Here is a 12,656-nt window from a genome sequence, read left to right on the forward strand (position 1 = left end):
GGTTGTTTTGTTTGTGATAAATGTATGAGATGTCGTGGTTTGTATCTATATTGAAAACTAAAATAAAATCTTATTAAAAAAAAGAATAAACATAGTAATAATAATAATAAGCATGGATTGTGGACAGCTGAAATGCACAGTAGAAAAAAGCAGAAAAGTCTTGTTTTTGTCTTGCATTATGACCAGGAACTGGTAAACACTGGCTTGTATTTGGGCCCAGAGTCAAACACCTATCAAGAAACGTCAATACGAATCCCAAGACCAGTAAGCAACAACAAAGTTATCAAACTGTTTACCATTCAATTAGGGCAATTAAAGTGATTCCTATTATTCACAACAAAACAAAATGCTCATGTGTTAGTCTTGTAGAATTACAAGTGGGAAAAGCACAGGAGAAAAGAAGCAATTTCCTCCAGAAATAACTTTCGCGGAGCAATTGTGAGGCAAGCCTGCCTCTGAGCGTGTCGGCCCATTCACTTCACAGAATAAAGCTGTCATTTAAGCTTGGTAGCCTCAGTCGAGTGTTAAACGCACTTTTATTGTTTAGGTGTCAAATGAAACAGTGTCACCATTCAGGGAGGGAATAAAGAGTAAATGGTCACATAAAAAAATATAAAATCAACAATGAAAATGGTAACACGGGGAAAGTCTGGTTCCCGTGGCAACATAGATGTACAGTTGAGACAGTGTCCAGATCCAGACGTGTATGTGTTTGGTTTGCACATTTCCACAGCCTATATTAATCTCAAACAATAAAAGTCCTTTTTTTTGTTTACTAGCCATGCATACAGTTGACAATTCCACATGTGTTGAGTCAGTGTCTTCATAGGAGCTGGCACTTTCAATACAAAATATTTACACTACCATTAATTATTCTTGTTATCATCGCCATCATCGTTACTATTTGTTACTATGAATTTGAATACTCTGAATACATAAAGAATGGGAATGGGATGTTGAAAATCTTAGCACCCCATTTAATTTTGATACCGGAGGAGAAAAGAAATGGAAAGTAGGCGTCGTTGCTTTAAATGTCACCCATTCCTGAAAAGAAGACAGTTTCGAGAGATCGTCTGTAGAGATATTCAAACACTGAGAGATGGACTCCTTGTCCCATCAGGATGAAGCAGTTACTTATATTACTATACAGCAACCTGCTGTCAGAGCCTCCCAGAAAGGAAAACAAAACATCACACGATATGTGAAAGACTCTGCTACGCTTACTATTAGATCTCCAAAACGAGAAAATAGGAAAGAGATGACTGCACCGATGTTTCAAGAAAGACACTGACTTTTCCACCATTTTCTTTCCATTCCTCTCAACAACTGAAAAAAAAAAAACAAAAAAAAAAAAAAACAAATAAGAAAATGGAGGTGCTTTCAAGTCACCTCTTTGGTTCTGCCTGTGATGAGTACAAAAACCTCTCGCCGACCTCTAGACAAAGAAGGTAAGCTGAGAGAAACCTTGTGCACAAATCAATTACTCATCAATGTTTAACACAAGTGGATCCCAGCGATCTGCTGTTGGGTTTGTGTACAGTAGCTATTTGCAACTCGGTCATGGTAACATAAAATGCATCTAGATGTGCTGTGCGAAACTGAGTAATACAAACAAAACCTAAAAAAAACAAAAAACAAAAAAAAGTAATCATTTACCAAAGCAGACTGCAGAACAACCTAAACAGTAATTCTGTGCTGACGATGACTCACTTTTTTCTCCACAACCCAAAAGATAAAAACAAACCAAAACAACAAAAACAAGAGAGTAACATAAGGCGAGTGCATGTTCCTTTTTGTCGTTTGTCAATTTCTCTTGCGGCAAATTCCTGGCATTCCTCATTCAAAATCTATTCATTATTGACATGTCATTATTATTAATTATGTCATGACTGATTTTACGCTCCAAAGAGTTAAAATCCAACACGTTCAACCACGACTTTGTTAATCTTTCATTTAATTGGCGTGTGTGTGTGTCCGTGTGTGCGCGCGTCTATGTGTGTATTTCTCTGTTGCAGGTCGAGTTAACTTCCTCTAAGTAGACGTCTTGCCTGGCCCGTCCCTGTAGGCCCCGGGGCTATTGTATATTGCAAGAGGAGCAGCAGGGGTCGTCCTTGTCTGGCTGGGCGGCGTAGTCCATCTGCCGAACGATCTCAGCGAACAGTTCGTCTACCATGGTTTTGCTCTTGGCTGAAGTCTCCATGAAAGGGCAGCCCCACTCCTCGGCCAGGGCCTGGCCTTCGCTGGACGACACCTCCCTCTCGCTCTCCAGGTCCACCTTGTTCCCCACCAGGATCACTGGAACCTTCTCATACCTGAGGTAAGACACAAGGACGCAGATATCAGAGACAGAAGCACGCATGGAAATCTGAGATACACAGCGGAGAACTGAGGATATGAAACTGTATGGAAGCAATCAGTGAGTTTTTGTGTCTTGATTATGTTGCTTTCACTGCACTTGCAGTTTCAACAGACAGTCAATTAGCCTTCCAGGATTTGGTATTAGTGCATGCTTAATGCCACAAGAGGCATTAATTGCACCAAATGAAACCTTCTTTGTTATTTCATGTGAAGACCCTATCAATACATCATGCAATCCATACACTTCATTCCATACATGTGGAGCGTCATATTGAAATATGACCTTCTAAAAGACCTGGTGATCCAGTGCTGGTGAGGCAGCTTGGAAACTTACAAGAGAAACAGTGGACCATCCTGCCTCATTCATTTATTCATTGTCTTTACCTGCTTATTCCTATTCAAGGTCACAGGAGGGGTTGGGGCCTATCCCAGCATGCATTGGGCACATCAGGGAAACACCTTGGACAGGTTGCCAGTCCATCACAGGGCAAACACACATTCACTCTCACATTCACACCTAAGGACAATTTAGAGTCTCCAGTCAACCTGACTTGCATGTCGTTGGACTGTGGGAGGAAACTGGAGCACCTAGAAGAAACATGCAAACTACTGAACCACCATGACCCCCCGCCTCATGAGCTAGCTTATATTTATATGACACTATGAGTACCAAGTCTACAGCCTGACCCAGTAGTGAAAGGGAAATGGGCAATATAGCCCTGGACCCCTGAGGGCTGGAAGTGGCCATAATCCTTTGAGCTCTGAACTCCCTGCCATGCTGCCTGAGTGCTGAATGTCACTGTGGAACTGGACTACTTACTGGAGAGCCAGAACAGGCGGTCAGTTACATTAAATAGGCTACTGGACACAGTTTCCCCAATATATCGGTCCATCAGTGTCATACTGGGAAAAGTGGCGTGCCTCCAAGGCATTAGGCGTCCGCACTTTGTACACATCAGAGGAAATAACAAAGATTAAAAACATCACCGAAATAACAGATCTTGCGCTTTCACATAATTTGCTAAAAGGTAGGCTGCTATTTCCTTCATCCTTATCTGCAGGTGAGGCCAGTATGAGAGCTCCCTCCGTCTGTTGTAGCTGTCGTTTGAACCGGCAGCATATTCACCGTGAACCCGGCTCGAAACGCCTCTGCTCACGATGCTGAGCAACATCGACAGATCACACAAGAGTCATGCACCCGGCACCCTTCAGCATCATTAGAGTTTTCAAATGTTGCCCTCGCTCGATGAAATATTTATGCTCCTAAATTATTTATGTTTATTTGAGGGGGAAAAAAAACACCCTCATCCTTGATCGCTATGGTAACAGGTACACAAGGAAATGACTAATGCTGGAGAGATGGAGAGAATGCAGAATAAGCAACTGTAATACTTTCCTAAGTCGGGCAGCCGGAGCCAGGGGCTGCAGGTCTCACCGTTAAATAAGCTTAAACTCGCTGAGAATAAGGAGCCGACTTTGATTTACTCATGAATACATTATCCAGAGCGAACTTTAATCTCAACTATCCTGTTCCCAGGATCTGCTCGCCAGCCGAGAAGAACTACCGGGATTTAAGAGACGATTTCAGAGGTCTGTGCACGACCGCGAGTGTGATAGCGTTCCGCGAGCTCGGAGGCAACTCGCATGAAAATCTACAGCCTATGCTCCTCAACTTTGACATCCAGTGTGTACAGTACCTAGATCTCATTCACTATATTCCTAACTTCAGGGCCATGATTTTACTGAGAACTATTTTGGGCCACATCTCTGTGGCAGTAGGCAGTCCTTGCTCACATCCTTATATTCCTTTCCCACTTTCATTGAAAAACCCTAATCATAGTTGTGGGTGTGCAGATTGAAAGGCCAAAACCCCTCCTTTTGTGGCTGTGCCCATTTAGGAGAAGCCACAGGGGGCACAGCATTTAGGTGGGGTAATGGTGGTCAAGATCTGGGCGTCTCTTTCACGAATCAAGGCCATGGTTGGGCTCAAATCTCACATGGAGGCCTCTGGCAGGCTTACTATCTGCTATATCCGCTATCACATGCTGCCTCATACCAGCTCCCACTTTAGCCTCTCCTGCCCCAAATGTGACTCAGTCATAAAAAAGGCGTGTTCCAGAGAAACCACAGTATCTGAGCTCTGTATATATAATGTATAGTATGGATGCAAGCTCCTAAAATGACAAATAAAAGCAAATTATCACTATTCTGCCTAGAGGAGTGCTCTTTGCTGTAAGACCTAGACAGAGCTTCAATGGAAACAGATTTCTGATCCACTGATGAGCATGTAAAACTGTCAATCAATGAAAGAAACTGGCTACAACCTCGAAGAGTGGGAGGAATTTGGAAGAAGTAGTGAAATAAAGTAATATCATACACCCATGTGGTTGTTTTTTTTTAATTTTTCTTTACCATAATGCTAGATTTGAATTGGACAGCCTCGCTACTTGGCGTTCTCGCACTACTTAGGACTCATCGCAGTGCAGCACAAAGAAAAAAAAACTTGTCATCTGGCACCAAAGGAGAGGGTCTATAAATAGTCATAATAACAGAGGGGGAAACCTGCAATCCCAGGAGGTGTGAGAGGGTGGCTGCCACAGATAGCAAGGCTCCCAGGGCCTCAGCATGGAGGGCGTTGACCACACCAGGTGTGGGCTGAACAGTGGATGATGCAAGGCAGCAAGGCTGGGCCATCACACAGAGCATAGCAGAGATGTCAGTGTGCAGAATTTACTGACTTTAAATGTGATGATAGGCTTTCACCAATATTGTACTTGATTCATGGACCAAAGATTACCCGAAGCTCAAAAACACCTTGTTTAGAAATCCATTTTGGACGCTCCTCTTAAGCAATTAATTGCAACCTCTGTGATTTGGAAATTGCAGAAGTTCATATTGCAATTTCGATTTTTTCCGATTAATTGTTCAGCTCTAGTTTAGACAGCAACCTCAACTGTCAACTGCACACCCAAAGTCTTGTGAGAGACTAAGCACCAACAGTGAAGACAAACACAGCACAAACAACATGGCATGTTTTAGCCCACAGCTTGTGAGTCTGACTATGCGTGTACTGGAGCACTCTGACTGCGAACACCCATTCTAGCTCTCCCAGACACACCTTATCTATAATGAATGATGCATCAACTGATATAGGCCTTGCTGACGGAGGGCGGGACCCGGTGGTCCAAGAGTCTCTGGACTCATCTGGCTCTAGCCTACGAGGTGAAGGAGGAGACAGGCTTCGTGCTGGGTCTCCTCCCAATGGCCCTTTTGTGGAGGGTCTATAGCTGACTCAGTAGAGAGGATTCAGCTGAGTCAGAGAGAGGTAATAAGCTCCTCTATTACAGCACAGCGCCAGGCAAGGGAAGATTTCATCAAGGATGGGTTTCTGGAGAGCCTTTTGAAAACAGGCCACGATAACAGCGAGCGTGGCTCCTAAACGCAGAGAGGCGGTGCAGCCCAACGGTGGGATTGTGCCAAAAGAGAATTCTTTTTTTCAGGAGAATGAATAAGAAAAAAAAGATAACAGCTGGGATAGCACTTTATATTCCCTCAAATAGTCTCTTTTGGATTCTCTCTATGCTCTCAAGGTAGTGAAAATTAATTCTCTCCTTCCCTTTTCCTTCAGAGATCTTGATGCTATTCACAGATGATGGAGACATTGTCCAAAAAAAGTGGAGAGGATCTAGGAGTAGTTCTTGACAAACTGTACAGGCTAGTCATTTGTGGATCAGATGTATTACACCCATTATACAGTACACTAGCAGCTCCCTGGGGGTAATTATACTTTCAGAGACAAATTCCTCCTCTTACAAAGTACAAGACCGAAAATCTGAAATGCAAAGTGACACTGCATCTGAAATTGCCTTCCCATAGCATAGTAGTGAAAGAAAATGAGAGGGGGAAGTTTTAAATAGTTCAGGGACTAATTAATAGGTTTTGTAAACAGAAAATATGGCCCAAGTGACACGTATGACAAGTCAGTTTCACCCTCTGAAAATGATACACTACACTAAGGATATTGTGTGACCACTACCACCATCAACCCTACCCTTATGGTAATGGCAGACAGACTCTATAGGTAGCCATAGGAATCACAGCAGAGCAATACATAACATTATATATCATAAATATTCAATGAAAGACAACTTGGTTTAGTTTGTATGGGCCAATTACCAAACTTTGTATAGTTGGATTACGACAAATACAATTGAGCAATTCAGCTAACTGAACAAAGTCGTTCTTTTAGGGATTTTTATGAGGATTTTTTACACACATTTATGACTTAGTAAACAACAAAAGAGCAATAAATGAGACTGGTGCATGGACAGTTTGTTGCCTAGCTGTTTTCATAATTGCTTGTTGTTTTCTCTCCCTCATCATTATCCATGGCAACAGCTTAAAGTCCTCTTCAATTTGTAGTGGCCTTCTCTAATAATAGTTCAATGACATATTGTCACTATCTAGCGACCACTATTTGACTGCAATGCCCAGTGTGCCATTATTATCTTTACCTCTTCACTTGTGACTGGGAGCATCAACACTGGCTTCATGGTACACAACTGGGCTTAATGAAATAAACATTAAGAGGGACTCTTGTAAAGGCCCAATGCATCATTGAAACAGCTATACACAAGCATGCATACCCTGAATTATAGATTGGGTATAGGCTTTAAGTATTTTTTTACCCCTTGGATGTTAAACATAACACTTGATTTTGAAAGCCCAGTCAACTTAATTAAGTAATCAGCACTCAACTCTGGCCCTGTTCTTTTGCCCAGCTTTCACAACAAACTAAGGCACAGATGAAAGAGGAGCTCTCTGGAAGAACCAGGACACTACTGCTCCTTCATTTAATAATCAGGATCCTTTCAACCAATTGGCACATGAACAAAACCTGTAATGATAACTCCATGATTAGTACGCCTTACTGCAATGTTGAGGTGAGCAAGTAAGGATGCAGCCTAAACTAGTAACTAAGTTTTGACTTAGGGTTAGGGTTAATCCAAGCTGTGACCATATCCCTAACTAATAAGAAGAAGTCCTGAAATATCACCAACATCAACAGACACAATAACACGGCATGGCAGCAATGCTATCAGGAGGGTTTGCTCTGGTGGCCTAGTTCACTACCTGTTTCTTCTGGACTATCCTCCTACCATGGCACAGGTATTTGGATGCACCGTCACGTCTTGTGCCACCAATCGGGAAGCATCAGTAGCGTATAGTTAACTGTGGCTGAAGTGAGGAGTGATGAGGTCCCAGCGGGCGCGGGCGGGCCAGGGTGTAATCATCTGCACCCATGGCCTCTGTGCTAATGCCTGCCTGTGCCACAAACAGCAGGCGCTGATAGATGCTGACAGGGTTCAGAGAGAGAGCGACACGCAGCGGCGCCTCTGACCTGAGCGGGTGGCGAGGCGGCCGTGCCGGGGCACCGGTGTTTTGGCAGCGAGGACGGGCGGAGAGGCTAAGGGAGCAGTGACAACTGTATAACCTACGGGACACGACGAAATTGCATGCATCACTTTGCCAAATATCTATCTATCTCCAAGTTCTTCTAGCAACTCTGCAGCTGTCCCTTGTTGAAAAATAATCTCTTACGGGAAAATTCCACCCTCAGATACTCTGCACTGTTATGTGTCATCAATCTGTGATGTTCACTGCATTCCAGGAGTTATTTTGTGATGAACTGTAATGTACTCTTTTTGTTGTACCCACTTTCCCGTGCCTTGTCTACTCGTACTTCAGTTAGTGATTTCCTACATTACCCAGAATGCCTTTCGCCAACCACTAGAGAACATGCCTGAACTTGTTGCATTTCAGCTGTGAGTTTTATGTGCAGGTGGGGAGAACAGAAGCGGAGTAAGAGTTTTTCCAGTTGAGAAAAAGTGACAGTCACACCCCTTACTCAAAACGAAACATGTATTGAGGCTGCATTGCATTAGGGTCTATTGAGGCTTTTGTCAATGGAGAAATTATCTCTTTCTCCTCTATGATGGATTTCTCCCTGTATGATTGTTGAATGTCAGTGCAAAATGGTGATCTAGAAAAAAGACCTTGCTCTTTTCTACCTTTAGCCAAGTTATCTGCAGGAACATGAAAAATACACCACCAGATAACAAAATGGACCCAGAAGTACATTGCCAATAGCTGTTTTTTAAACAGTGTGAAAGTGTTTTGGGATGGATTTACCCTTCAATTTGCTCCCCAACATGATCACAACAACAGAACTTATGATTTCTCTGTTACCTCTGCCTTTTGCAAACAAAGAAATGTGATTCAAATGATTTGACAAGTAGCATAATAGAATACCAAGCCTGTCTCTGTTGATAACGGGTTGTTCAAAATGTGTTTAGAAATACGTGGGTGATGTATTGATTTTTGGCATGTGTATAGGAGCTAAGTTGCCATATCTGGTAAAGTTCCAGCCAACTCCTTTGGTTTTTGAAGTGGTATAGCAACCGACAAAGGAAATGGATGGGCCAAACAAATTTGGCATTGGCATTTAGACTGAGTCTTCCTTGGGTATTTGTTAGTTTCTCTTTCTAAATGGAGGGAGCATGTGGAGACTTTAAAATATTCATTAACTTAAACTGTCAGTAACAAAAAACAAGAAGTCACCTTAGATGATTGTCAACATGATTGTCTTACATTAACTTTAGGCTATTTGTAGCATTTTGACAACAATGCTGCTGATTGTGAGCAACTAGCTAAGTGAGGCATGGCTTTCCTGCTCTTAAACATAATTTTTTAAACGAAATGTTCTTTGTTGCGGGGCCAGTGGCAAGTAAGGTCAATTGTGTTGACGCTACCTCGGGAAGAAGGCAGATGCTCTGGTCTCTAGACCCCTAGTGTTAGGAATCCTTTAATTAATCTTTCCTTTGCAACCATTCACTGTATAAAGACTGTAAATGCTCTGTTTAACCCAAGAAAATACACTTCCTATGCTCTACTTTCAAAACAAACTCTGCTAGTGGAGACCTGTAAATAGAACATGGGTCACAGCTATTATCAATACTGAATAAAAGACTATCTCTGGCCTGCTATATTAAAAGCAACTCTGTCATTACAAATGGATTGCATGCATGCAAAGACGGTTGTATGAGCCCATGGAGTTGCAGAAGTTTGTCTGGAACTCTGAGGTTAAGTGTTGTGTAGGAGTGTGACGTGTACTGGGGAGTTTTTAGCTTCACAAAACAAATGCATCTTTGTGACTATAGGGAATAACAGCAGACTCTGTGTTAAGCGTGGAATCACACATAACAGCTTGCCCGCACCTGGTGTGTGAGTGCACATGTAAAGATCCACGCATAAACACACACACACACACACACACACACACACACACACACACACACAGTAGTAGACGTAGATGCTCGCATACCTTTCCCCATCCTCACTTATATGGGGGAAACACATGCTGACCTCATTCTTTCATCCAAAGCCATAGATTTATGGGAATGTTTATAAAGGCCATTTGAACAATGCTAAATTCAATTAACTGACAAACTATTAAGGCAACCAACAAAACATTATAACAAAAATAAAAAGAATGTCTAGAAATCTTACTACTCTTTCTATTCTAAATCTACTCTATATTTGAGATGAGTCAATTTCATTTTCAAGTGAGTCTATAATGGAATGGAATGGAAATTGGCAAATCAGCCACAATCGTAATTGATTAATAACACAAAAATATTACAGGACTGTATTACATTTATACTGAGCCATTATATAGGTTATGTGCAATCTAAAATAATCAGCACAAGCTGTGAGTTTTGAACTGATGCAGTTACTCTGCTTAAAATGTGCTTCTTCACTGAGAGCTTCCTCAGAGGGGAGTCTTGTCTCTCTGGAGCCCATTAGACTCCCCACATTCACTGTGGCACGTTCACTGACACCTAGAATGAGTGATGAACCCACACTGTCACAGCCCAGTGCATGCTGCCTCTCCACTACACATGAATTCCCCAGGATCCCCCCAAAACACAAGAACTGGGCTAACGCATATAGCAGAGACACTCACCCATAATTTAACCATTAGCACTGATGACGTTGTTGTCTATTTAGACTGTCAGTGGAAAGTGTTTCTTAATGTCATCATCAAGTCATGGCATCTTTTCCTGTGTTTCTATCGGGAGCGTAGGTGTGTACGGGGCTTCAGCCTAGAGCGAGACGTGCCAAAAACACGATAGGACAATCAAGCAGCCTCAGTTAACCTCTGCCATGTATCAATCAGCAGCCCCCACTGGTGACCTCATATCTGGATCATCTCTGTAACCGCGCTCAGACATTAGACAATCTCACGCTTGACTCCTGCTTGGACCGCGCTGCTCTTTCCAAACAGCTTGTGCTTGTTAATTAAAAACATGACTTCTCCTCTGTACAAACTGGCCTCACGGTAGTGTGCTTTTTTCCATATTTAGTGACTCCAAACCCCCGTTGCTCTAGCTGTGTTTTTGAGGTCTGTTGCCATGAAGCAGGCCTCTCTGCAGAGCCCCTGTTGCACTGAATCCTGGGTATTCCCGGCTGTGTGTTTCACTGGGGTTGCAGCATCCAGCACAGTGGACACACAGCAGCGTGGCAGTTTACAGACAACATCTCCCATGTCATGACTACAGTACAGAAGAGACTGGTCCTCTTTTTAGTGACAGATAGGCGCGATGTGGTTATGAGTCTAACAGAGGGGATCGGTGCTGTTTGCCCTATTAGAAAACAGCCTTCCTAAGATGTAACTGCCTGCAGCAAAACATAACAACACTGGAGAAACACTTAGAGATGACTCTTAGAGATCACAAATGATTAACTTTAGAGATGCTGGGACTGCAGTGCGAGGGCATGTTGGCTACCTAGGAGTTGAAAGCAGTATGGGTGAGACCAGGTACACCAAAATAGAACAGACATGTGGTGTTGTACTGTAGTCTGCCCTGAAGGTGCACACCATCTCCATTCAGGCACAGACTATAGGCCTAGGCCCATCCTCAGACTACAGGGCCTACAGTAGGCAGCCTATGTGTGGGAAATAACCTACTGCAGCCATACTGAACCACTGGACAATGTGGACATTATTCTTTTCCTGTGCATCATTTTTTTTTTTTTTTTTTACCAACCTTTTCACTCTTATGATCTGATCCCTCATCGGTTTTATGTCTTGGAAGCTTTGCTGGTTGACAAGGCTGTAGACCAGTATGAATCCTTGGCCGTTTTTGATGTAAAGGTCCCGCATGGAAGCGAACTGCTCGGTACCGGCAGTGTCAAGGATCTCCAGAACCGAGGGTGAGGAATCTACCTCGATCTCCTTGCGGTAAAAATCCTCTATGGTTGGGTCGTACTTCTCAATGAACGTCCCGGTAACAAACTGCACAGTGAGGGCGGATTTCCCGACCCCGCCGCTGCCCAGGACCACCACTTTATACTCGCGCATTGCTCCCTTGCTAGTGGATTAAATCAAGAGATTGTCGAAAGGTATCAATCTCCGCGCGTCATTGAAATTAACTAAAATATCCCCGCACGAATTACATTCACCACTCGTGTCCCATTTTGAACGGGTGTCAATAATACAGTCTTGCTCGCCGCTGCTCAGCTATGGCAGAGCACAAAGACTCGGTGCTCTAAGATGGATTTCATTGTAGAAATTCCCCCACGCAGGCCAGACATTGATAACTAGACGTGCATCCGAGGACTGCAATTTTCCACAATGTGCATAGGGAGGAATAAAATATCGCCCGATGATGTGGACCGTGCGGGTTTTCATCTGCTTAGCTCACCCGTCTATGCATCATAAAAAACAAACTTGCTCCATCGAAGACATTGGGGAAAAAAAAGCTGGGCTAACCCTAGAACGGATCGTAAGCGTAAAATTGCAAGCGAGGGGCTGCCTAAGAGAAACAGGATAAACTAATACTATTTCGACACTTAATAAAACAACTTGCGTCTCTTTGTTTCTTTTTCACCATCTCTGGCATGTCTTCGTTTCTCATTCGCTCACCAATACAATCCGAGCCGCCATACTCTCGGGTGGAGACCCACAGCCGCTGCGTAACCAGCCGGTCCCCACTCGGCTCCCGTACCAAGCAAAATAGCTGACGGATCCTCCCTCCTCAGAAAGATGTGCAAACAGCCCAATGGCTGCATCCGTTCGCTCTAAACCTCGCTGACGACTGTATGAATGCCACACGGAGGCAGCCAGTGAAATTCAGTGGTTACATTTCCGTTCATGTGTTAAAATTCCCATCATTCGGTTGCCCCAGTGACACCCAAGGAGCGCTCATCCAATCACAGCGGCAGCTTCAGGATGT

At 43.4% G+C, this 12,656-nt stretch overlaps 1 protein-coding gene across 3 annotated transcripts; it reads right to left on the reverse strand.

The window, feature by feature from the left end:
* Positions 1-552: 552 nt before the first annotated feature.
* On the reverse strand, positions 553-11,782 carry LOC139655990 (ras-related protein Rap-2a). Of its 3 annotated transcripts, none has more exons than XM_071533464.1 (3): positions 11,723-11,782; positions 11,469-11,596; positions 553-2,312 (listed from the first exon to the last, which is right to left on the reverse strand). In XM_071533464.1, exons 1-3 carry the CDS (start codon positions 11,780-11,782, stop codon positions 2,075-2,077), a joined length of 426 nt encoding a protein of 141 aa, XP_071389565.1. In that variant the 3' UTR covers positions 553-2,074. The 3 variants fall into 3 exon arrangements, with proteins under 3 accessions (XP_071389565.1, XP_071389557.1, XP_071389548.1); XM_071533456.1 differs by having other exon boundaries at positions 11,648-11,782; XM_071533447.1 differs by having other exon boundaries at positions 11,469-11,782.
* Between the last annotated feature and the right edge of the window lie 874 nt (positions 11,783-12,656).

Source organism: Centroberyx affinis, unplaced genomic scaffold (assembly GCF_046629955.1).
Source record: "Centroberyx affinis isolate AG114_WGS23_722 - 3 ecotype Tasmania unplaced genomic scaffold, CSIRO-AGI_Caff_v1 ptg000166l_1, whole genome shotgun sequence".
In the NCBI taxonomy this organism is placed as follows: Eukaryota; Metazoa; Chordata; class Actinopteri; order Beryciformes; family Berycidae; genus Centroberyx; species Centroberyx affinis.

What these genes read in the sequence shown, in the direction of transcription:
- LOC139655990 (XM_071533447.1), bottom strand. Translation starts at nt 11,782, where the DNA reads ATGCGCGAGTATAAAGTGGTGGTCCTGGGCAGCGGCGGGGTCGGGAAA. An exon ending in CAGATCATAAGAGTGAAAAG is followed by an intron (nt 2,313 to 11,468) that starts GTTGGTAAAAAA and finishes GTCTTACCTCAG; the next exon opens with GTATGAGAAGGTTCCAGTGA.